The 22097-nt window shown below is 51.4% G+C and overlaps 11 protein-coding genes across 17 annotated transcripts; 3 read left to right on the forward strand and 8 right to left on the reverse strand.

The window, feature by feature from the left end:
* Positions 1–257: 257 nt before the first annotated feature.
* H257_00935 (hypothetical protein) lies at positions 258–745 on the reverse strand. Its single transcript, XM_009823875.1, has 2 exons — positions 614–745; positions 258–568 (listed from the first exon to the last, which is right to left on the reverse strand). Exons 1-2 carry the CDS (start codon positions 713–715, stop codon positions 320–322), a joined length of 351 nt encoding a protein of 116 aa, XP_009822177.1. The 5' UTR covers positions 716–745; the 3' UTR covers positions 258–319.
* Positions 746–1316: 571 nt separating this feature from the next.
* Positions 1317–1922, reverse strand: H257_00936 (hypothetical protein; the record flags this gene model as incomplete). Its single annotated transcript, XM_009823876.1, has 1 exon — positions 1317–1922. The coding sequence occupies one exon, from the start codon at positions 1920–1922 to the stop codon at positions 1317–1319; it is 606 nt and encodes a 201-aa protein (XP_009822178.1).
* Positions 1923–3577: 1655 nt separating this feature from the next.
* Positions 3578–4630, forward strand: H257_00937 (hypothetical protein; the record flags this gene model as incomplete). Its single annotated transcript, XM_009823877.1, has 3 exons — positions 3578–4330; positions 4401–4511; positions 4559–4630. 3 exons carry the CDS (start codon positions 3578–3580, stop codon positions 4628–4630), a joined length of 936 nt encoding a protein of 311 aa, XP_009822179.1.
* Positions 4631–4645: 15 nt separating this feature from the next.
* Positions 4646–6043, reverse strand: H257_00938 (hypothetical protein). The gene has a single exon (XM_009823878.1). The coding sequence runs from the start codon at positions 5979–5981 to the stop codon at positions 4692–4694; it is 1290 nt and encodes a 429-aa protein (XP_009822180.1). The 5' UTR covers positions 5982–6043; the 3' UTR covers positions 4646–4691.
* Positions 6044–7909: 1866 nt separating this feature from the next.
* H257_00939 (hypothetical protein) lies at positions 7910–12729 on the reverse strand. 6 transcript variants are annotated; one of them, XM_009823884.1, is made up of 14 exons: positions 12184–12729; positions 11960–12130; positions 11832–11897; positions 11654–11778; positions 11232–11595; positions 10946–11175; positions 10244–10898; positions 10070–10186; positions 9944–10009; positions 9666–9889; positions 9443–9605; positions 8920–9384; positions 8415–8854; positions 7910–8355 (listed from the first exon to the last, which is right to left on the reverse strand). In XM_009823884.1, the coding sequence occupies exons 1-13, from the start codon at positions 12682–12684 to the stop codon at positions 8777–8779; spliced, it is 3225 nt and encodes a 1074-aa protein (XP_009822186.1). In that variant the 5' UTR covers positions 12685–12729; the 3' UTR covers positions 7910–8355; positions 8415–8776. The 6 variants fall into 6 exon arrangements, with proteins under 6 accessions (XP_009822186.1, XP_009822182.1, XP_009822181.1 ...); XM_009823880.1 differs by having other exon boundaries at positions 8415–8869; XM_009823879.1 differs by having other exon boundaries at positions 7910–8869.
* H257_00940 (hypothetical protein) lies at positions 8270–8584 on the forward strand (the record flags this gene model as incomplete). The annotated part of the gene is made up of 1 exon (XM_009823885.1): positions 8270–8584. One exon carries the CDS (start codon positions 8270–8272, stop codon positions 8582–8584), a length of 315 nt encoding a protein of 104 aa, XP_009822187.1.
* Positions 12730–14535: 1806 nt separating the features above from the next.
* On the reverse strand, positions 14536–15377 carry H257_00941 (hypothetical protein). The gene is made up of 3 exons (XM_009823886.1): positions 15241–15377; positions 15066–15181; positions 14536–15005 (listed from the first exon to the last, which is right to left on the reverse strand). Exons 1-3 carry the CDS (start codon positions 15335–15337, stop codon positions 14652–14654), a joined length of 567 nt encoding a protein of 188 aa, XP_009822188.1. The 5' UTR covers positions 15338–15377; the 3' UTR covers positions 14536–14651.
* Positions 15378–16139: 762 nt separating this feature from the next.
* On the reverse strand, positions 16140–16639 carry H257_00942 (hypothetical protein). The gene has a single exon (XM_009823887.1). The coding sequence runs from the start codon at positions 16511–16513 to the stop codon at positions 16202–16204; it is 312 nt and encodes a 103-aa protein (XP_009822189.1). The 5' UTR covers positions 16514–16639; the 3' UTR covers positions 16140–16201.
* Positions 16640–16799: 160 nt separating this feature from the next.
* Positions 16800–17248, forward strand: H257_00943 (hypothetical protein). The gene has a single exon (XM_009823888.1). It carries the CDS (start codon positions 16896–16898, stop codon positions 17205–17207), a length of 312 nt encoding a protein of 103 aa, XP_009822190.1. The 5' UTR covers positions 16800–16895; the 3' UTR covers positions 17208–17248.
* Positions 17249–17382: 134 nt separating this feature from the next.
* On the reverse strand, positions 17383–20409 carry H257_00944. Of its 2 annotated transcripts, XM_009823890.1 has the most exons (10): positions 19911–20409; positions 19660–19860; positions 19452–19592; positions 19233–19388; positions 19112–19170; positions 18934–19063; positions 18626–18891; positions 18087–18569; positions 17736–18036; positions 17383–17668 (listed from the first exon to the last, which is right to left on the reverse strand). In XM_009823890.1, the coding sequence occupies exons 1-10, from the start codon at positions 20341–20343 to the stop codon at positions 17451–17453; spliced, it is 2388 nt and encodes a 795-aa protein (XP_009822192.1). In that variant the 5' UTR covers positions 20344–20409; the 3' UTR covers positions 17383–17450. The 2 variants fall into 2 exon arrangements, with proteins under 2 accessions (XP_009822192.1, XP_009822191.1); XM_009823889.1 differs by having other exon boundaries at positions 18626–19063.
* A 255-nt stretch (positions 20410–20664) lies between these two features.
* Positions 20665–22018, reverse strand: H257_00945 (hypothetical protein). The gene is made up of 4 exons (XM_009823891.1): positions 21874–22018; positions 21601–21825; positions 21200–21553; positions 20665–21144 (listed from the first exon to the last, which is right to left on the reverse strand). The coding sequence occupies exons 1-4, from the start codon at positions 22012–22014 to the stop codon at positions 20764–20766; spliced, it is 1101 nt and encodes a 366-aa protein (XP_009822193.1). The 5' UTR covers positions 22015–22018; the 3' UTR covers positions 20665–20763.
* Positions 22019–22097: the final 79 nt, after the last annotated feature.

Below are 22097 nucleotides of genomic sequence, written 5' to 3' on the forward strand. Positions count from 1 at the left end.
ATACATATACACTATACGGTACACTTCGCAGTATATTGACTCCCGAGTACTACTGTAGTCCATCGGATAAGCGGAAACGAAATTTACGAAAAGGAAGCATTTTTGTTTATATTGACGTATTGAAAGTAGATTTCCTGTTTAGCATAGTATGATTGGGTGTGAATTGACTTGAGGATGGGAAGCATAGTGCAAGTCCAGTATCACTTTACTATTTTATAACAGTAAAGTGATACTGTTAAAACTGTACAGTCGTTGCGTTGGTTACTCCAAATTCCTTGATTTTTACACACTTAATTTCCACTCGACTACAGTCGCGGGTCTACTCTGTAGACTTGAAGAGCAGCATGTACAGCTGGTCCAACCGAAAGAAGAGCAAAAACTGCGTGTCGTACGCCACTGAGCATCCAAACGCCTTTCCAACGATGCAGTGCCACGTAGGGCCGTACTTCTGGTCAAAGAACTTCTTCATGTCCGTTGCAATGTCCTTTTCAATCACGTTGGCGGCCAACGATTCACCCAAATGATTGATCGCATCGTCCTTCATGGCCGTCGTCATTTCCACCCGCATCTACTGGGGAGTCACGATTCAGGTCTACGTTGGTACAGTACATACCAGGGTGATCTTTGGCGTACGCCGCTCCACCGCTGCACCTCCTTCCGCACCTCCTTCGGCAGCAGCAGCATTTGCAACGACTGGATCTCCCATCGGCGGCATTGATACGACTGTTCAAATCGTCGAATCATGGAATTTGTTCTTTGCAACGAGTAGCTCGGATATTATCCGGAAGATCGCGACGATTCACATCAATGAGTGCACACATGTCAAATGTCAAGACCCTGTCATGCATGTTTCATTTAACCATACTCATTGTACGCATTATACCGTTCCTCCTTCGTTGTAGTTGTATTTCATTGCTCATATGATTAACAATGATGAGCTTTCTAGACGGTGCTGCACTATGGTATTAAAATCTATCATTCTAATAATAGCTCGATTGCCCGCATCCATTTGCAATGTTGCCTGACGATGCGCCACTGGGAACACCAAGGCACTGATAGCGGACGCGACGAGCAGAGGCGTCAACAAAATGAATACCACGCCGCCCTGGCGGAGCAGGTGCGGCTCCAGGAGGCAAAGAAGCTTGCCGACCGTCGAGACCGAATGACCACCCAACAACCACTACCGCATCAGCGAGGTAGTGGTGGCAATGGCCCACCGGTGCAAGGGGGACTCTTTGCTGGGCTTGGTCAAAACCACACCGTGGGAAAAAGTACATATGCTCGAGGCCATCACTTGGAGAAGATGACCGCAGACCTCAAGAAAGCAGGCCAGCCCCCGCCAGACCAGATGAACGTCCCCGGTCCGGAGCCCCCGTATGCTGCGTACAATAAAGGACCCCCTCCAGCGCAGTACAACGCGCCGCAACCGTATGCTCAACAGCACCAGTACGCGCCACCACCTCAAGAACAACAACAGTACCACCCACCCCCTCAACAGGGGGGGTACCCAGAACAACAATACCAGCAAATGCCGCACCCTGAGATGAACGCCCCATTACACCAACCCTTTCCGCAACAGGGTTACCATCAAATAGGATATGACAATCATCCCCACCAGCAGCCCTTCCTTCCGCTGCCTCCACCGCCCTACGGTGCCACGAACCACCCAAGTCCCCCGCCACCGTCGCAGCTGCAGCACCAGCAGCCACCGTCGTCATCGCACGGTAGGCGACACCAAGTGAGCGCAATTGTCGCCCCAGACCCGACCCGTCGAACTGCCCAACTAGAGACACAGTCGTTTTTAAAACAACAAATGGAAGACAACCAGCGACGAAAGGCCGAGGCGAAACGCAAAAAGGACGAAGAAGAGCGGGCAGAGATGCAGCGCATTGAAAAGGAGCTGAAAGTGCAGGCGGAGGCATTTGAGGCCGAGAAACGGTCGAAGGTCAAGGACGCGGTGTTGAAACAGCAGCAACTCGAGGCAGATTTGAGGCTCAAACAAGAGGAAGAGCTCAAGAAGACAAACCCAAAGCTCCGCCATAAGCAACTGACACAAGACGATCTTGCAGTTCCCACTCAACCACAACCACACGGTTTCTCTCCCGATGGTCATCCATTTGGAACCCCCCGAGATCTTCCAGGGTTTGGCCCCTCGTCTCAATTCACGCCTCAGGACAACCCACCGTGGCAAACTCAACCACAGAATCATACCTTTCAAATGCAAGCCCTTCCCCAGAACCACCCGGGGGAGCAGCAGGGTTTCTTTGGTGGGGCGCCACCGTCATATCCTCCTAATTCGGGCGCGTTAACTTCGGACGCGTACTCTTCCGCCATGTATCCACTACCCATGCAGCAGATACCGTCATCCATGATGATGCCGCCCATGCAAATGCAGTCGTCGCCGTCGATGAACCAGTTCATGGATGCCCGGCTACAAATGCTGACCAACGAGTTGGCCAGCCAACGTGCAATGGTGGAGCAACTGGTGCACCAAACGCCGACACCCCGGGGCCCTGCGCTCACCGTGGACGACTTCGAGCGGCTGCGGCGGGACATGCAGGCCGAACTCGATCGGCGAGATGCGATGCATCAGCAGGAGCTGGCGGTGTGGAAATCTCGAGCTGGAGGGGGGGGCATAGTGCAGACGCAAAGCACCCGCCACCTTCCAGGGGTCGACAACAATGATCTCAACAACCACACCAACAAACGAGTTCATGGAGGGGGGTTTTCAGTACACACTTCCGACGGGCTACCACACCATGCGAGTCACGTGTCGTCTCCCCCGAAACCCCCCTTCGCGGGGGCCAAAAGGCAGTATACAGCTTGTCCTCCGACGAGAACATCGCTGGAGAGTAACCAAGCGGATGAAGCCCCTACTACTTTTGTTTCAACTTCGCCACACAAACCCTTCCCCGGAGCAAACGGGCAGTACAACGTGCACTCCAACGCCAGCAAGGGCATGGCGAACTCACCGCAATCTAACGGACAGTACAATTTGCATGCGAAACAATCACAGCAACCCCTGCGACCAGTCCCTGCAGCAACAATTGGTTCTACGGAGAGTGCCCTCGACGAAGCCCCTAGTACTTTTGTGTCGACTTCACCGCACAAACCCTTTCCTGGGGCGAGCGGCCAGTACAACTTACAAACTGCCACGTTTAAACCAGCACATCAACCGATGAAGTCGCCCCCAAAGCCCTTGCCTGGAACAAATGGGCAGTATCAAGTACATCCCAAACAAGCCCAGCCATTGCGGCAGATTCCGACTACCAAAGAATCCACTGAGAGCAACCAACTCGAGGACACCAACACTACGTTTGTATCGAATTCCCCGTACAAGCCTTTTCCAGGGGCAAACGGTCAGCACAAAATTCAAGCTGACGTAGCTACCTTAAGACCACGGGGCAATGAAAAGGTGGAGATAGCAAATAGTACTGGTTTGCACAACTTGACGCACCAGCGATCCCCCCGACGGTTGCAGCACCAAAAGTCCCAGTCACCACCTAAAACTACCCGGTCAAGCCGCCTAATCTCACACGAGCATGATGACAGCACAATCAAAGCACATACCAGCCGAATGGTCGAGAGTGAGAAATCGCAGTCCAAAATCAAAGCACAGTCGTCGCGCCTAGATGTTTACGCTACCCGTGTATCCCCCCAAAAGCAGCCACCGACCAATCGACCCAAGTACAAATCTGCAGCACATGACGATCCGGTGGAATTCGAGTTGACCAGCTCCACCAAATCGACACCACATCATGACGCTCCATTTGCCGTCGTGAACCTGCTGGAGGGATCCCTAGACGGCCCATCGTCGTCGTTCGTTGTCTCCTCAAACAACAACAACAGCGCCACGCTAAAGTGCGACAGCCAAATGATCTACTTCAACGGCCACGTCGACAACCCCCCTGCACTATCGTCGGCCATCATAAGCAATCAACCAGACCCCCAACTCCACGATATGTCTGCCCTGTCGCCACGTTTCACAGCCCTCTTCGCTTCCAAATGTCTCAGTCCCCACAAAGAACTCTCGCCCGAAATATCCAGCCACAAGCTAGGCGCCCCTTCTTCCGTCGTTCTGGCAACTACAAGTCCCCTTTCTCCAACCGCCTCCATTGTAAAGCCAACGGAAGTCGCGCACATTCTTCCTAGCCCCCCGTGTTTTCGAGTCCTTGACGTGGCGCCTTCGTCGTGGCAGCAGTCGTTTCGCTATGTCTCCAACGACGAACGTTATTTGGGGGGTGGTTTAGACGATGAGGGGGGTAATGATGGGAGTTTTGACATCGACGACTTGTACGAAAAGAACACGACGAGGCGGACTTTGCTGGAGGTAGGCGCATTGTTGTATAGTGTTTATTCTGTGCTTAACCATATCACTTTACAACGTGTTGTGCATGTAGCAACTGGAAAATCGATCCACAAGTGCACACCCCCATCATGTTGAGGAGTTGGTGGCGACCTTTCGTGCTATCACGAGCCAAAAATCCACTCGCCCGAGCGCCAACACCCAGGTAACAATTCGTCTTTTCACAAAGACATAAACGATACGTTCGTATAGGACGAAGTGCGCGGCACGTCCAAATGGGTAAGCGATTCCATGCCAGCGTGGCTCCAGAACCAGCGCAACTAACTAACTACACACTATCCACAGTTTATAAATCAAACATTTTTGTAATTCTACGCACATACTATCAAATGGTTCCGTGGTTGGACGTATACGAGACAATATCGACTAGCGAGTGCCGGGGGGTGGATGCTGGACTCACGTCTTCCATCGTGAAGATGACTTTGCCTTCGAAGTAGTCCTTCGTGTACACGACATCATGGTTGACATGTATTTCCTCGACCATGGGGCTGCTGGTCATATGGGGCTCGTCCTCTGGCTGGGGGTTCGATAGGTAGCTGTTGCGGGCCGAATCCAAGTAGTACATGGACGTCGATTCGCCGCCGTAGTCGCTGTGGTCTGGAGAATACGGCAGCGCCATCACGATCGGCACGACGAGGCTGTCCATCATGGCGTCGTCCATCGTAGGTTCAGGGCCCCCCATTCGATCCAAGAGTTTGCGGCTGAATCCCCTTTCGAACGGATCTTGCCACCCGTAGAGGCACACGCCAACGACCACGACGCCGCTCACCCCCAAGAACACGGGGGTGACTGCCACTTGAAATAGCCACGTGATGGATAAGGCGGTGTACACGTTGAAGAGCACCAAGCTGAGGTGGAACCACAGGATTTCGATGGCGTGGTGGGATGCACACATGACAGCGTAGAAGAGAAGGACAGCTAGGGTGTACCCGGCAAAGTAGGTGCTGGTGGCGGTGTTCCACACAGTGGTGGTGGTCATGGCCGAGAATTCACCTAAGATGACCATTTGGACGGCGGACAGCACGACAGCTACGGCCCCCACTTTGCCAAAGATTTCAACGGGCGGAATCACCTCCAATGTTAGGTCGGCCGTGTACTTGTGGAGGACGAGGGCGGCCGCAGCAAACCCTGCCGCGCCGATCGACCACAGATGGCTCGCCAGACTTCCGTCGACGGTGTCGCACACCATCACGATGATCGCTCCGAGGACAATGAAGAACACACCAAGGTAGTTGGTGACGGAGTAGCGAGTTCGCAGGATCAAATACGCCAACAACATTTGGAACGGAATCGCAAGATGCAGCAGAATACCCATGAAGGAGTAGTTGGGGTTGGTCCCAAAAGCTTTGATAGCGCAAAAGTGACCTTCGACGTGGGCAAATCCCAGCAGTAGCCACAGCCACCATGGTCGATGAATCTGCGGACGACTCAACACGAATGGCAAGCACGTAATGGCCAAGACCAGGAAGGCTAGAGAGGTTTGGAACGTGGCCAACACGGTGCCGGTAGTGTGCAGGTAGTTGGTTCCGATGTATTGCAGCACCAGGGTCACGATGATGGCTTGACCACACAAAGCGCTGGCGGCCACGCTGCCCCAAGTCGAGCGTGAAGTCATTCGGTACGGTAGTTAAAAATGCAAATAGTGGGTATGTACGCATGTGGCATGGTCGTTTCAGCATGATGGAGGCTCAGTAAGTACAGTACATGAATGTAATTGCACAAAGCCACCACAGTACCCTTGGGTCCATATGAGGCCAGACAACTGTCACCACAGTTCTTTTTAAGTAATTGGGGAAAAGTACCTACCATTTGAAGGATTTGTAGTATGCCTGATCTATGTCGGACTCATCATACGGTACTTTAGTCTCTCTCACACAGGGGTATGTGCATTGTTACGGGTATCGATAGCTAGCTAGTGGCGATATGCAAAACCCCAGGAAAGGAGCCTGCACTCACCCAAGCTCTAGTAGTAGTCCAAAACACAGTGGGACGTTACAGGATTAATATTTTTTCACCCGGAGAGTATTTTTCACACTTTCTACGTATTTTATACATTTTTCTTGTATCGCCAAATTGTGGGAGGAATGCATCTGGACTTGTGCTTGACGTATTGCAACGCGATAGTGCATCTTGCGCGTGACGAGGAAGGGTCAGAATTACTTAATGTTAATCTAAGATATGAGTTAAACGACGCGACCTACACCACTTTACCAACGCTGCCTGATAACCCAATTGGCCAAAGGTCAAGCCCACAGCCAATCCAAACTGTTTGAACCGAATCGGGCAAGTATTGTCGACCAGCAACAAGCCCCACAATGCACAGCCACAGTGGAATGAGGCATCTGTAATAAAATATCTAGAGCGTCACGGACTTGTAGATGGACGTCACCAAGTGGATGGCAATGATATGGCCAGCAGGATGTTATTGTGGAGCTGCAGCAGTCCAAGCCCAGCCCCTCTTGTACAAGGTAGGCCTAACACGGTGCCGATTAGCCGCCAAACGAAGTTGCCGTCGTTCCCAGTGCGACTCGCGCCTGGTTCGAGATTTTGGGGCGCGAGGGGTGGTTGATTCTAGCACATTGAGTTCGTAGGAACTGTCAAGCTATAAGACGGACAGGGCTGGTAGGGGATATTTTACACAACGAGGAGTCCTGGTATGTTCATGTCCATGTGGTTACTCAATTTTCATCAACATGTATGTCATATTTGGAGCCCGTTGATGCGATCGTCGTGAAACTAGTACTAACGTTATACGTATAGTAGATGACTTCCGATGTCCTGTTGGACATAAGGAATGCAGGTTTGACCACATTTGTCAAACATGTCCACGTATTTTACCTTTCTCTTTCCGTTGGCTACAGTGCGCTACGCGGAAGAGGCGTCATCGAGCGTTACAGAACGACATAACATAAAGCAATCGACCTGAACTAACCACTATAACTCCCTTAACGTTAGGTTCAGTGGAGAGAGAAAGTTGACCTTGATGCGAGGAGTTTGCAGTGCCGACGTCGACAGTGCCATGTCCACTGCGACCAACAAGTGCCGCATGGCGATCTTTGGAATGCACTGAAGATTCTGACCAATCACACCTACAATTCGCAAATCAATTCAATAACGTTAGAAACTGTCGAATCAGTGGCAGAAGCCAACCGCAACACTAAGTGGTCAAAGTTGCCATCGTCCGATCTACGTTCATCCCTTCTGGAGTAGTTGAGAACTCACTACGGTTGGTAAGTGCGCACGCTTTGGCGTAACCGAGCATTGTTGTCAAGCACTGTTAAACGAATCCATGCAGCTTGTTGCAATTATTGCGTAATGTTACACTGTACGCTGGCCTTGTCTTGATCAAGGGATGGGAAGGCTAAAGTCCAACGTGCCTAGAGTTTCATTTTGCCAGTGTGAAGCCCCCAGGACATCTCGAGTTCGAATTGTTTCGATCTGTTTGTGACTCCTAGGAGGGTTGACTTGTCATCACTTTGATTACGTATGAAAAGTGAACTGTTAATTGGCGCGTCGTTCCTCCCGTCGAGTTGTTTGTGTCAGCGGACGAATCAACCACAAACAAGTCACACACGTGAAATGCCAATCCAACACTGTTCATTTTCGATTTTATCGATTCAAGCAATGACACCTTCCGCGATGCAATCATCAACAAAACCCACCAGACATGGCTCGGACGACCCTCAAGGTGACAAGTCCTCTTTGCACTCACCCGAGTTACCATCGAATGCAACCGCACCCTTAGGCCACCACCTTGAAGCCATCACGCCGCGAGACTGCCAAAGCGCGTTCATTCAAGAAATCACTCCGCTTGGCCGCCCACGCCACGTTTTGGACGGTGATTTCACCATCTGGTGGGCCATTGGCACAGTCTTTTTGCTGTGGTTCACCATGTAAAAGGACATGGGGGTGCTCTTCGCGTTCTTGGCGCCTCCGTCGGGTCGTCTTGTAGGACCGATCTTTGCCATCCACTTGGTCACAGCCAGCCTCTTCACGTGGATCATCATTTTCAACGTTTATCACTCGCCCTCGCAATGGGCGACATTACCGTATCGTGCACATTGTGCTGGGTCGAATGGCGATGGTGGCGGGGCTGGGGGGTGCTTGCAGGTGGACGCCCAGCTGCTTGGGTGGTACCAAATTCGTCGAAAAGACGTCAAGGGGCACAAGATTTCGATGGTGCTCACGTTCTACTACGGCTGCCTCATTCCAATGTGAACGCGCTTCCCCATGGTCGTGGAAGGAATCGCAGAAGCAAACATTCCACCGCGGGTGAAACCCTGCGATGGTTGTGTTCGGGTTCATTTTCGGCCAATTTGGCCTTCGTGCCGCCGGCGCCAACACAAAGATATGATGAGCTTGATGACTTTGGCATTAATAATGCTAAATGATAATTACGGGTTGTTCGCCCTACTCCGTCGCGTCTGACTCGCTTGCAGCGAGCTCTTCGTCTGGAACGACCATGACTCTTTCAATCACGCGCGAGAGCTGCAGCATGATCGTCTGTGTTCCATTTAGTCGATGAAGAACACAATATATCACATTCGACGTACTGTCAAATGCCTGACGGCGGTTTGGATGAGCTCGCGGCGTCGCCGAATGTCAGTCATGTGATCATCGTCGACGCCTAGGTTGACAGGACAAACTCGGTTCAAGCCTCGGCCAAGGAAACTGCTGCTGCTGATCCTTTGATTGAACACGTCGCTGGTCCAATGCACATACGTCTCCAAGTGCGGCTGTCTATGTACATGACCCCGGCTGCTCGTGCGCTTGACGGTCTCGATGGTGGGTGTCGCATGCTGAGGAGTCTGAAGGTCAGTGGGGTCTCCTCCGTCCGCCACGTCACAGGAGCTGGCTTGGTTGAGTTTGATCACGTTTTGCATCATTTCGTCCAAGAGGAGCACGACGACGCCACACTTTTTCAAAATGTCCATGTCCTCGATCGACAAGACACTCATGTTGCGACTAGACGGAGTTGTTTCCAGCGCCAAGCGCGGCGCATCCGGTACGCCCCCCCGCTACCATTCATGAATCATATCAGTAGTGTAAGTTTACGGGCTTGAACACTGAACGTACTTGCTGCTGCTTAAAGTACTGTTCGTAGCAATAGTAGAACTGCCCCCCGATCAACGACAGCGGCATCGCCGTGTAGCACGACCCAAACACCGTGGCCAAAATGTCAAATAACCGGCCCACGGGGGTCCGGGGTTTCAGGTCGCCGTACCCGACGGTTGTGAACCTACAATACCAATGGATGCACAGCCCATATGATGGTGTGCAGTGTCACATGTCGACTTACGTGACAATGGACAGCCATGTGGACCGCCACATGTCGGTGACGATCGTAACCTTGTCCATTTGAACCTGCACGCGCTTGTGCGGTGGAAACAGCGCCGAAATGTCGTCGGTCATGATGTCCAGTTGCCACCACAGACATGGCAAATGGGCAAAACATTGCGTGCCCCGCTCGACTTCGTAAAATATCGCACCCGCCGCCACACACCCGAGAAACAAAAAGATGAGCTACGGACATGTACGATGTGGTAAACAGTAGTGATGGCAAGGGGATGGTCATACTGGAATTAACAGACGCTGGTACGTCAAAGCGGCTGTGCGGGCCAACACGGCGTTCGCTTTGAAGTGCTGCGAACAGGTACATGACAGCCCATGAATGACATAAGGTTAGTGGTTCAAGGGGGTTACCTTGCCCATTTTCAAAATCCGCAGCGTTTTGAGTATCGGCAGCACCGATATTACCGTAGGAAACGTGGGCACGATCGCAAACAGCGCCGGTCGGTTGTCAATCATACTCGCGACCATCTAGATGATTCAATCCCAATATGAATGACGTGGCAACGTACAACGACAAGCAAGTACCTCGGCGTAGAACGGAATCACAGCGCCAATATCCAGCCACGACCCCACGGACCGCACAAACCTCCCCCGGCGTTTGGTCGCGTACACTCTCAAGGCAAATTCAACGGTAAACACAAGGGCAAAGTACGCTTCGGGGTAAATCCAAGACGTGGTCAAGTCAGCAAGAGGCGCATGATCCGTTTTGCATTGCCGGAGCTGGCAAATGCGCTCGGGCAGGGCAAAGCTGCGGTCGCAGGCCATCGCGGCAGACTCCGAGCCAAAGTTCCACCCAAAGCCAAAGCACCGGTCGTTGTCGTCGCAGTCGAACGAGAGTTTGGTGGAGGTGACCGTGTCGTTCGAGCGCCACACAAAACAACCTGCGTCAGACACGCTCGTCCGCCCCGGCTGCCCGCAGTAGATGCCCATTGCCCGCCGGCACAAGATGGTCGATGGGCCATACGCCTGCAGTTCCGGGGTCGTTTCCGCGTAACACATAAACACACCGAGGAGGGCGTTGATATAGAAGAACCAGTTGACCCAGATTGCATGCGACGACGTTTGCTGCTCCAGCACCAAGCGCAGCCGCTTACGAATCGGCAGCCGCACGCCGTTCAGGGTGGAGTTCTGGCGGTCGTACATCGGACGGGTGATTTTCTGCTGGATTACTCGTTTGGCCCTACGTAGGTACATAGTGGATGGTCACGAACAAACGAACATACGAACCGATGGATGACGTCGCTCGCGATGGATGTGATGGACGACGAGCGACTTCGAAATCGGTCGTTGGGCGACTCGCCCGGAACCAGCCCCGCGTGTCGCGTGGGCTGGAATACGCGCATTTCGAGCATGAGCTTCTGGTACAGCACAATCACTTGCTTGCACATGTGGTTCAATTTCACGAGCGATTCGGCATGCAGTCGGCTTTGGTGGCTGTCGAGGGCTTCGTGGGGCGGCTACAACAATATACGTTCGTCAGGGTAATCATATCTTTTAGACAAGCCTGGCGTACGATGTTCATGATGGTCTGTACTATCGCCTCGAGCGTCATGACGTCTTTGACCAGATCTAGGTACAGCGTGTATGCAGCATGCACACTCGGGTGGATGTCCTCGCTCGGAAGGGCGGCGTGATGCTGGGCGAAGGGGGACTTCATCGTCGAGGGATGCCGCGCCGTGGACTTTTTGCTCAAGCTCGTGGTTGTGCGCTTGACCTTGAGTTCGTACCGTAGCCACGTGAGTTCGTACTTGATACCGATGATCGCGAGCGGCATGGCCAGGTATAATGCGCCAAAAATGAGAAGCACACATGTGACCAGCACGGACACGGGGTTATCTAGGTCGGGCACTTGGTCGCCGTAGCCCACCGTGGCCACACTGGACAGACAATTTAGAGAGATGGACATAACTATCTAAATTCTTGTAAGCCCCCCACCTGACCATGACGAAGTACCCGGCGTTGAAAATGTCGGTGAACTGACACTTGGTGTAGTTGTAGCACGGCTCGGCGTAGTACAACACGGTCGCAAACATCATGACGAGCGTGATGAGGAAGAACGCCTACATGTATACCATGAGAATGGAAGTTGTCGATGGTTTGTGAGCATTCGCACGGTGATTTGGAGCGGCGGTATGCACTCGACAATCGTCGTTCGTAGTACTTGAATCCCGTCCACTTCCTGGGAAAAGAGGACAACTCACGTGAATAAATCAACTGGGAGCGAACATGGAAGAATTATACCCGAAGCATGTACGCGACACGGAATATCCGAAAGAGACGCAGGAGTTTCATGTATCGCTCGATGTGAGTGCGGCGGTCCTCGCTCCACCCCATCTGGTACTGCATGAACAGCGACAAGAGAAGTGGCAAGATGCCCAGCACATCGATCCAGCTGTTGATGCGGGACCAAAACTACAACACATCACGACGTTTTACAAGAAGTACCCAATGGTATTCATCGGTACCTTGCGCTGTCGCTTGGCGATCATCACTTTGACCAACAAGTCGAGCCCAAACAGCGACGTAAACATGACTTCCCATGCAAAGTACGTCGACCGGTACGGCAGGAACGGATACGTGGGGTCGCTTCCGCCGTTGGCCGGACCGTCGAGAGTTTCCAGAATCATGGGGAGGAAATTGCCGACGATTGCACCGAGCATCGTGTAGTGGTACACACGACCCCCTCGACTGGTGCGGGGCTGTTTAAACAGTTTTCGCAGCTGCCGACGCCACCCTCCTTGCCGGATCTTCTGTGCTTCGCTGAGGTCCCGTTGTGATGCGGTCATGTGGAAGTGCGGTGTCGACGCTTTGTCGTTCAACACGTCCGCTTCGAGGGTCGCCAGCACCTCTGGTGGCAAGTTGTTCATCACGTCAGCCAGCGCCATCGAGTCGCGCCGCGAATTTCGGCGGGACTGAGAGGCCCCACGTGGGTGCGACCCCACCTTGGCTGGAGAAGGAGTCGCCATGGCTGTCGGTAAATGGCGAAAGGTATAACCAGAATGTGAAACTCCTTAATGGCGAAACGAAGTGCCAGAACGTGAAATTCCTCTGCAAGTTACAGCCGGTTTCAAAATAACGGTATCGCACCATGGGGGCTAATGAAAAACGAGAACCAAATATTTATCCCACTCTTCACATGCAAAAAAGCGTCGACAAGCGTGGAGTCGATGTTCGCTAGGCCCTGGTCGGGGAACGTAATAATGATAATCCAAAACTCAATTAATCTACAATACCAGATTGTCCATATTTATGCCAAGACTAGATTAACAGTAAGGTCCTAGTATTTCAAAAGTCCAATGCCCAAATTATCCGGACAACGAAATCGGTCACGCTTTCCGGAATACCTCAGACATGGATGCGAGTTTTCAGCCGTGGATGGTCCGGTCCATCTCTACTAGTTTTTTCATGTCTGGCACTCATTTTCATAATCTTCCCCGACCTGCCCCTTACTTAAGGCCTGGTCGCAAAAGAGTGCGTCTATAGTTTTGTTACACGCAAAATTTCGAAAATTTGATTTTTCTCTGATCCACAAATATTTGAACAAAATCCTTCTGTAGGCTGGAAGTCTTTGATCGTTTTGGATAAAACTTTAACTTTCATGACAAACTCAAAACAATTGGGGTGTGTTATAGTTTCGTTCCTGACTGTAAGTACTATTAATACGTATTAGTACTACTATTATTAATAACTACTGTAAGACTCGGAGTACTCAACAAGAGTTATTTATTTAGGGCCACTCCAGCTGCCACAAAAAATGTCCGAAAACACTTCTTTTCGCAACTTTGAGAAATACTCAGACAATTTTTCGATCGACAGCTTTCGTTCCAACAAGCGTTTAACATGTTCGATGGACAAAGCTGCAGCCAGACTCAGGGAAATAATGTTTGATTGGCTGAATTAAGTTAGTTTTGGCGAATCAAATCAATCGTGATTTCAATTTATTGCCCCTTCACGTCAAAGGGTCAACCGAAATTTGGACTTCCGAATAGTAGAATCGAATGAATTTGACAAAATCAAAGTGTACAAACGAATGTTTTTATCCAATCATTGATTACTATAGTTTGGCCCAGAGATTCTGTTCGTCTTGAAAACCATACTAGTACATTGAAAAATTTAAAAATTCTGACTCACTAACGTTACTGTCAAATCGATTCTCGAATCAGCTGCGAAATCCAAATTTCAGCGGGCCCTAAATATCAAATAATATTTTCCCTACCCCTGGTCATCGCCACAACACGTAGGAGGTCACTTACCCTCGCTTCTGCAGCAAATCATGGTACTGTACATTCTATCTACTGAGTAGGATACAGTATAGCTACGCCACATCAGATTTCGTGCAGAATCAGCAGAAGTAAGACCAGACCGATCACGTTGATTTGGAGCTGTATTGTCTTATAGCGAAGGCTGAAATCCATGCAACGCCACAAGTCGACAAAGTTTCGCTGAGGGCGACTGGTTGCGTGAAGTACACTGTGTACAACAGCAACGTGGTCACCAGGCTTGAATTGCATCCCCTTGTTGCAGAGTCGTTGTACTTATGCGCTGCGTGCTCTTGAATGGCGAGCTACCCTATACTAGTAATATTTCGACCAGGTATGATTTACCATCGTCAGCAAAACTCACATGACTTGACCTGAGACTCGATTGGGACAGGAAACATCCATACTCACAAGACTTGATTATACGTGACGCACTTGTGACAGCGACCCATGTCGACGGAATTGTTGGGCGAACGACGAGATTGTTGTGATAAGACTAGTCGACTGATTTTGTGTAAGTACTGTACACCAGTTTTATGGTGACAAAGTGACAATTTACACGTGCTAGCGCCATAACGTTTATGTTGCGTGTGAATCTAATTTCATTGTGACGGAGATAAGACTTCCTCGTCATCGTACGAGCGTACTAGATTCACGAGAAACCCAACTGTTTGTTATGTCGACAAGGCGGGGTTGCTAGTTCCAACTTCCCACCACGTTCCAATGGGATGGCTCACGGTGGTCGACGGCGGTGTGATCTTTGGCGGACAACAATGGTTCACGATGTTGTGAATTGTGGTCACGTCGGCGCCGAAATGCATGGCCAGCCGCGGGACCGGCCATTGCACCGGGCTCTCGCGATGCAAGCGCAGCAATTCGCGGAATTGCCGGTCTGTGAAACGTCCGGGGATGTCGTCCACGAGGGTCATACTGTTGGCCGCGTGGGTTTTATCCGTAGGCATGCGCATGGGTCCGTCGTTGGTGGCTCGCCGACCCGCGGCCGTGGCGTGGAACGCCGTCATATCCGTCTGTAGAATAGGATTCAAACATGAGTATAGTCGGTAATGCACGAGAAGGTGAGGACGTACTTCCAAGTACTCAACATTCTCCACCGTATCCTCAAAGCGCTCTGCTTCATGGAGAACGCGGTTGTCCATTTCGAGCACGCCACGCGTAGCTACGACGCGGAGGTGGCGCTTTTTCACTAAATGCACACGTGAGCTCACCGCTGAGTATATCGGCGACCGTCCGTGCTCTACGTACTCAAGTCTTCCCGCTTGATACTCGTTTGGACCACTTTTCGTGTGCTTGTGACAACGGCCTTCGCCGCAGGCGCACCGTGGCTGGAAGCGGCACCCATTGACAATTGGATCGACGACTGTGGACGCCACCGAGATGCCAGTTAACTCTATTTAAATATGTTTTTAAATAGTGTGATATTATTGACCCCTGGTCAAGGATGAGCAAGAAATAGTGTTGGCAACGTTAATGGCTTTACCTAGTTACCTCTAATTGGACAGAAATACCCATGTATAATCAAAACATTTCATCCAATGAAATGTGAATGTTGTGATGGATTTAGACCAATGCACAATCCTGAATACGTAGTAGTTTTTACCGCTTGGATATGGTGCATTTCATCTAAAGACTACAGATCGGCCATCCCCAGGAGGAGGCGTTTTAGTTTTAACGCCTCGGTTCTTTCAGTTAAACCCACCTAATGTTGACGTTAAATTATTATTACTTACGTTTTTATCTGTTAAATAGGTTAAACATCCTGAATAATCCGGATACAATGGAAACGTTCATACGGATAAGTGCTGTATACAAAGACCAAGATATACTTGATGCACCTTTTCGGCCAATATGTGCCTGGCTCGATATATTTCCATACAAAAAGGCTGGTTGGTTTAAATTCTATTTCTCGATCAATTTTTCACCAATCGAAATTTTGAACCGTAACTTCTGTTGGTCTTGACCAGTTCTATCGTTATTACGGCTTATTTTCCTAAAAAATATCAATACAAAGTTGGAATAGCTGTCGAAAGACAAGGCATTTTTTTGTAGTCTTTAGTTGAAATGCACCATACTAAGTTAGTATATTTTTATCAGATTTCACAGACATTTTCATAGGTAAGTACTTACTGAAGTGGGGATAGTAGTATGTTAGTGAAAGTCACAACATGTATTAACGTTAACAGTAAAATAGAAGCGGGGCTAGTGCTTAGCGGTGGATGTGGTGGTTTTCCGGGCGTTCGAACATGGGGTCGAACAGTTGAGACTGGTTGATCGGGTTGCGCTTGCCGTTGGCCAACGTGAACCGATGAGCGCGCCAGTGCTCGCCTTCGCCGGGTTGATACGTGAAGAAGTCTTGACGGCGGTCCTTGTCGAAGTGCACATCGGGGTGTTGGGTGGAGTACCGCATCATGGTGAACGACGCGCCGGTGAGCGCGACTGTCATGATGGCGATGATGGGGTACGTCGACGGGTCCGTGAGCCACGTCTTGGTGAAGTTGTACGTTGCGCGGGCCGCCATGTTTGTTGCGATGGATGTATCAAGCGAAGAATTCTAGAATGAGGTAGTACTGTAGCATTGACTGGGTTGGGTTCCCAGCCTGAAGTCTTCGTGTTGCTTGTCTCTTTCGTCGTCGTTGCGTGTCTGAACACGTTGAAGTTCGACATTTGACATTCGTGTCGTATTATAATAAACGTCATTCGCTTCCAAACAACGCTTTTGTATGTGATTTAATTTTATTGCCAGGGCGGAATTGTCCGGATACGTCAAGCGACACCAAACTAATTGTAAAATCAATCCAAGTAGACACGCACACGAAAAAGACATGCAGCGCAAGCTGCCGCCGCACGACAGGCAAGCCTCATTCTAGAATTCTTCCCTTGATACGTCCTTCACAACAAACATGGCGGCCCGCGCAACGTACAACTTCACCAAGACGTGGCTCACGGACCCGTCGACGTACCCCATCATCGCCATCATGACGGTCGCGCTCACCGGCGCGTCGTTCACCATGATGCGGTACTCCACCCAACACCCCGATGTGCACTTCGACAAGGACCGCCGTCAAGACTTCTTCACGTATCAACCCGGCGAAGGCGAGCACTGGCGCGCTCATCGGTTCACGTTGGCCAACGGCAAGCGCAACCCGATCAACCAGTCTCAACTGTTCGACCCCATGTTCGAACGCCCGGAAAACCACCACATCCACCGCTAAGCACACTCCCTATTTTAATGTACATGTTTTTCTGTGGTCGAGCGCTTGTGTTTGTCTTCATGGCATCGAGGTGATACATATAGCTAGCTGCCCATTGACAGCTAGCATCGTAGGAGTCTGAACACTGCCTTCAATGTCACTAAATAGTAACTGCAAAATACTACTAACAAGTCTGTGTCAGATTTCAAGAAAGCAATCGCAATCGTTACAATAAGTTAGAGGCTGTACATCATTCTTGCATGTCTACCCGGACGTTGGCCGAACCAACCCCCTGCTGGCATCGACAGGATCGGCCAAGTCCGAGGCTAACGCGAACGTCGGACTGACACTAAGCACACTGCTGCTGCTCGACGGCCGCTGCTTCAGGTGCATGTACACATTCGATGGCAAGTCGATGCTCAGGTCCAGGGAAGAGCGCGGTCGACCGACGAGAAGGCCCGCCAGTGGCGTCGAGTCTGGCACTACTCAAAAGGAGGTGACGTTAAGTCATGCAGACAAGATAGCACAGCGGGGTAGATCTTGACGCACCAACGATGGCCCCGGCGCTAGACTTGGACAACTTGAGCACCACCTCGGCCCCGCGATACGTGTCGTCTTTCCGATTCTTTTTTTTGGGTTTTTTCATCTTTTTGCCAGCAGCTTTTTTGCCTTTTTTGGTCTTTTTGACCTTTTTCGTTGTTTTCTTTGGACGCGCCGCGTACACTTCGTGGTTTGGCGCAATGGCGTCGTCCGCGGCTTCCGACACGTCCGAGTCGCAATCGTTGCAACACATGTCCACTTCTTCGAAAAGGCCTCCTTCCTTGAGCGCCATCTCGGTCAATCCACACAACTAGACTCCACCATGTCAGCATGAGTACACTTTGATTGCAAATACTCTACCTCAGACTCACACGCGCTTAAGAGATTGACGTTCCACAGCAGCCGTTCGTCGACATTCGCCTCGTGTGGAGTCACATGCTGCTGCTCTTCGGTTGTGGGAAGTGTGGTGGAGGTCAACGAAGCTGGTGTGGCGGCGTGGTCAGTAAACGCGTGGAGGTTGTCGGTGCTGCAGTCGTGGGGCTGCGGCTCTCGGGGGATGTTGGATGTCGCCACTGCGTCTTGCTCCGCGGCGGCCACTTCTCCTGTCAGGTCAAAGTACACGAGCAGCGTGCGACACCAATGCACGCCCATGGCTTCGAGGTCGGCGATCGAGAACTGCGTGTCCTTCCTTCCGCCAAAATCGGGGCCGCAGAAGGACGCCTCCAGCGTGTACGAGTTGATCACACCCAGCTCCTGGTGCACCACCACCCGCGCCGTGTTGCGCTTCGACGGCTGGACCTTAAAGTTGCAATGGGCGAACGAAAACATATCCGACTGCTTGGCCTGTATAATGCGAATTGATCGATGGAACTGGATAAATATTTGCTCTAGCTGCGTACCACAAGCATGGGGAACACCCGTGAGTCGTCCGACGCGATGAGTTTCGGGCCTGGGGGCTTCACTTTGCGAGAGGGGGCCTTGTGGCAGCCATAGGTGAAAATGTTGCGCTGGATGCTGTGTCCGTGCAGGTCACAGTAGATGGCCACGCGGGGGGCGCCGTGGGGGGGCTGGGGGCGCTGGTAGTTGGTGATCAGTCGCTTGAGGTGAAAGATGGTCGGAAACAGCTTCTCCACCGGATACGCCCACTTTCGATTGAGGTCCCATCCTATTGTACTAATGATATATATATATACAGGATGCATCGTACCAGCAAGGTTGACGCGGGTGTTGCCGTTGATCACGCCGTCGGGATTTAGCATGGGGGCGATCTTGAAGATAAAGTTGTTGCGCAGCACCACGGCGCCGCACGCGTTGGACGTCAAGTAGTCCATCATGCCCTGACCATGGCTGTGAAACCAATGCAAAATAGCGTGTACACTACATACCTTCATCATGAAGCTGCTGTTGGCTTCGCCAGGATGCACTCGTGCCGATATGACCACCACTATAAACCATGGTTATTATAGTAATCCACCTCCAACGACGAGGATAGAATATCTAAAGTACCCCGCCTTCCATCGACAGATTTGCCTTCCTTGCCAGGGGCGGTGATGGTCAGCAAGTCGCACGAGTTGCCTGCCAGTGTCAAGCACAGCTCTGTTCGTCGACACACGACCGATCTTTCAGGGTCGTTCCCAAGCGCGTCCAAGTACTCTTGCAAGTCTGTCACCACCGTAAAATATAAAATTCTTCAAAATCACCAATATATATATATATATACAGTACCAGTATACGTGTACGGCTGTATGCAGGCAAAGTACACGCGGTCGCCTGGTCTGTCAAACGTGTACGTAAAGGACAATGTGTTGGCGCCTTCGTGGCGTGTCGAAGCCTCGTACGAGATGCTGTGGCCGCGGTGCCTCCAACCTAATGACGTCTTCATCATGATGCCAATGTCGTGGTTGACATAGGAAAGCAACATAGTAGCACAGACCAACGTTGTTGTCGGCTGCATCCAGCTCCGAGTACACGACGGGCTGCAAGCCGACTTTGAACAGCGCGGCGGATTTGGCCAAGTTGACGATGGCGAAGCGGTAGGACGTGCCTGGCAGACCGTTGGTGACGGAGAAATAAAACCACTGGCGATACGCGCTGTTGTTGATGTCCGGGTGGATGTACAGGTCATACTCGTGGTCTACAGAATCACATCAATCGCCACTCCAACCTAGGCAATGAAGGGCGTACAGGCATCGTCGTCGTGCTGTATGGGGTGGTCGATGCGTCGCACGCGGTCGGCGCGCAGCAAGTTGCCGCTTTCAAAGACCGAATCGAATTGGAGCGTCGACGCTGCTTCCGAATGTGTCAAGGCAGGGTCGTAATAGCTGTACACCGTCGTGCGTTGCGTGGTCTCGTCTTCATCGTCGTCGCTATCGTCAACAGGAAGGGGAATTGGGGGGGCAACAGCTGTCGATGTGGGAGGTGAGGTGGGCACTAGGATTGGCTCGGGGGATGTTGGGCTGTTCAAGAGATGCCGCACCACAGGCAGCTCTTGGAGGCGTAGCGGACATCCAGTTTTCGCCACTTTGGCTTCCGCCGGGAGTTTGTACAGAGGCAACGGCGACGATAGCACGTCCGGCACCGACTGGGTGCGTTGGGCTCGGGGTTTCAGCTTGGACATTCCCGTCGCATGAGGGTCCGTCGTCGTCCAAAGCGTCGTTTCAGTGTAACCGCCACATAATAAAATCGAACTGTTCACGAGAAAATACTTTTTTGATTGGAGCCAGCATAATTTGGCCCACAAGTTTGGCCCAGCTTATTTGTATCCCATACTACATACAGTAGTAGTAACTTACTATTAATATTGTGTGTTTTGTCGAATCAATAGGATTGAATCACGCCGGAGCTCTGATTGGTTGAATACACGTACTTGTCCTTACTGTAAGAGCCAATCCAATCCACTCAAAATTGGATTAGCCAATCGGCGTCGAGGTTCGATTGGTTTGGAAATTCGTACTATTAATAGTACAATAAATGTTATTGTACAGTGTCATTTCAGTGCCGTGATAAACACAATAGCATGGCTGGTACTGGTTATTATTTACGTCCGCCCCAACCGCAGCTTCAATTCGGCATTTTCTTCTTCCAAATGCACCAGTTTTGGGGCAATTTTCGAGTCGAATTCTTCAATCGATTGCTTCAGCGCGGCGTTCTCGTGCCGCAGGCGCTGCATCTCGTCATGCATGAGGTTGTTGTTCTCGAGCTGCTTCTCAAGCGACTGCTTGGCGTCCAGGAGCGCGTCTTCGAGCTCGAGCTGCTTGCAGTGCGCCACGTCAGCGTGTTCCTGCATCATGCGGCGGCAGTCGTCCATCAGCCGCTCGACTTCGCCCTCCCGCCGCGCAATCTCCGTCTGCTTGGACGCCAACGACGCCTCGAACGCTTGGATCTGGCCTTGCTTGGTCGAGATTTGGTCTTGGTGCTTCTGCATAAATAAACAAAGTAGGAACTTTTGACATGCATCTCCAGCATCATCGTACCTTGAGTTTCGCTTCGTTCGCGTCCAACATGGCCTTGAGGCGCTCAATCTCTTGCTGCTCGTGGGGGGCTTGCTGCGTCTGCAGTTGGCGGAGCTTCTCTTGTTCGGCCAAGAGATCCGTGATCACTTGCTCGTCCATCCGTCGCATCTTCTCCAACGACTCCATCGACAGCGCTTGGACCTTGATCTCCGACTTGAGCTTGGTGATCGTGGCTTCCACGTCCATGCGACTCTCCATGAGGTTCTCCTGTGGCGTCGGTTGCCGTTTCTTCGACCCTGGGTCCGTCAGCATGCGTTGCAGTTTTTCGATCTGATGCTGCATTTCCTGTCGCTGTTCCTTCTCCAGTTTCAACGCCTACTGTCGTTGTCAGAGACAAAGCCAGGGATCATCCGTGTACATACATGCTCGTAGTACGTGCTGCTGCGCTTGGTTTCTTCTTCCTCCGAGAACGTGCGCATGTACTGACTGATGGGACCGTACTCCGACCATCCGTTCGACTCGTCATTCCAATGCCGTGCCTTGGCCACGTAGCAAGTGTTCGGCTGCAAACCTTTGATCGTGCACGGCGACGAGACGACATCGACTTCGGTCCACGAGTAGTACACATACCCATACTCGCTGTACGCCTACCCTCGCAAGGGTCAGCATGGATAAAAACGAGGATTCACACGTACCAACTGCATCTTTGTCGATGCCGGTGACATGGAGACTGTCAGGCTCATGTTGGTCTTGCTGAGGACTTCCACACGCGGCAGCGCAAGCGGGGCCGCTGACATGATGACACGGGCAACAATACGCAAGTCCCTCACTCCCATACTTGCCGATCTTCTCATGAATTTTATCCAATCAACGTTTCTTGTCTATAAATATCTTTGTCTCCACCAATCAAATGCTCATT

Source organism: Aphanomyces astaci, assembly GCF_000520075.1.
Source record: "Aphanomyces astaci strain APO3 unplaced genomic scaffold supercont1.2, whole genome shotgun sequence".
Lineage (NCBI taxonomy): Eukaryota > Oomycota > Saprolegniomycetes > Saprolegniales > Verrucalvaceae > Aphanomyces > Aphanomyces astaci.

What these genes read in the sequence shown, in the direction of transcription:
- H257_00945 (XM_009823891.1), bottom strand. Translation starts at nt 22,014, where the DNA reads ATGGGAGTGAGGGACTTGCGTATTGTTGCCCGTGTCATCATGTCAGCG. An exon ending in CATCGACAAAGATGCAGTTG is followed by an intron (nt 21,826 to 21,873) that starts GTACGTGTGAAT and finishes TTGCGAGGGTAG; the next exon opens with GCGTACAGCGAGTATGGGTA. An exon ending in GCAGCACGTACTACGAGCAT is followed by an intron (nt 21,554 to 21,600) that starts GTATGTACACGG and finishes CAACGACAGTAG; the next exon opens with GCGTTGAAACTGGAGAAGGA.
- H257_00941 (XM_009823886.1), bottom strand. Translation starts at nt 15,337, where the DNA reads ATGGGTGCCGCTTCCAGCCACGGTGCGCCTGCGGCGAAGGCCGTTGTC. An exon ending in TATCAAGCGGGAAGACTTGA is followed by an intron (nt 15,182 to 15,240) that starts GTACGTAGAGCA and finishes GTGTGCATTTAG; the next exon opens with TGAAAAAGCGCCACCTCCGC. An exon ending in AGAATGTTGAGTACTTGGAA is followed by an intron (nt 15,006 to 15,065) that starts GTACGTCCTCAC and finishes CCTATTCTACAG; the next exon opens with ACGGATATGACGGCGTTCCA.
- H257_00943 (XM_009823888.1), top strand. Translation starts at nt 16,896, where the DNA reads ATGGCGGCCCGCGCAACGTACAACTTCACCAAGACGTGGCTCACGGAC.
- H257_00938 (XM_009823878.1), bottom strand. Translation starts at nt 5,981, where the DNA reads ATGACTTCACGCTCGACTTGGGGCAGCGTGGCCGCCAGCGCTTTGTGT.
- H257_00935 (XM_009823875.1), bottom strand. Translation starts at nt 715, where the DNA reads ATGCCGCCGATGGGAGATCCAGTCGTTGCAAATGCTGCTGCTGCCGAA. An exon ending in GTACGCCAAAGATCACCCTG is followed by an intron (nt 569 to 613) that starts GTATGTACTGTA and finishes ACTCCCCAGTAG; the next exon opens with ATGCGGGTGGAAATGACGAC.
- H257_00942 (XM_009823887.1), bottom strand. Translation starts at nt 16,513, where the DNA reads ATGGCGGCCCGCGCAACGTACAACTTCACCAAGACGTGGCTCACGGAC.
- H257_00944 (XM_009823889.1), bottom strand. Translation starts at nt 20,343, where the DNA reads ATGTCCAAGCTGAAACCCCGAGCCCAACGCACCCAGTCGGTGCCGGAC. An exon ending in ACAGCACGACGACGATGCCT is followed by an intron (nt 19,861 to 19,910) that starts GTACGCCCTTCA and finishes GTGATTCTGTAG; the next exon opens with ACCACGAGTATGACCTGTAC. An exon ending in GGGTGTTCCCCATGCTTGTG is followed by an intron (nt 18,570 to 18,625) that starts GTACGCAGCTAG and finishes CGCATTATACAG; the next exon opens with GCCAAGCAGTCGGATATGTT.
- H257_00939 (XM_009823880.1), bottom strand. Translation starts at nt 12,684, where the DNA reads ATGGCGACTCCTTCTCCAGCCAAGGTGGGGTCGCACCCACGTGGGGCC. An exon ending in GCGAGCGACGTCATCCATCG is followed by an intron (nt 10,899 to 10,945) that starts GTTCGTATGTTC and finishes GTACCTACGTAG; the next exon opens with GGCCAAACGAGTAATCCAGC. An exon ending in ACATGGCTGTCCATTGTCAC is followed by an intron (nt 9,606 to 9,665) that starts GTAAGTCGACAT and finishes TTGGTATTGTAG; the next exon opens with GTTCACAACCGTCGGGTACG.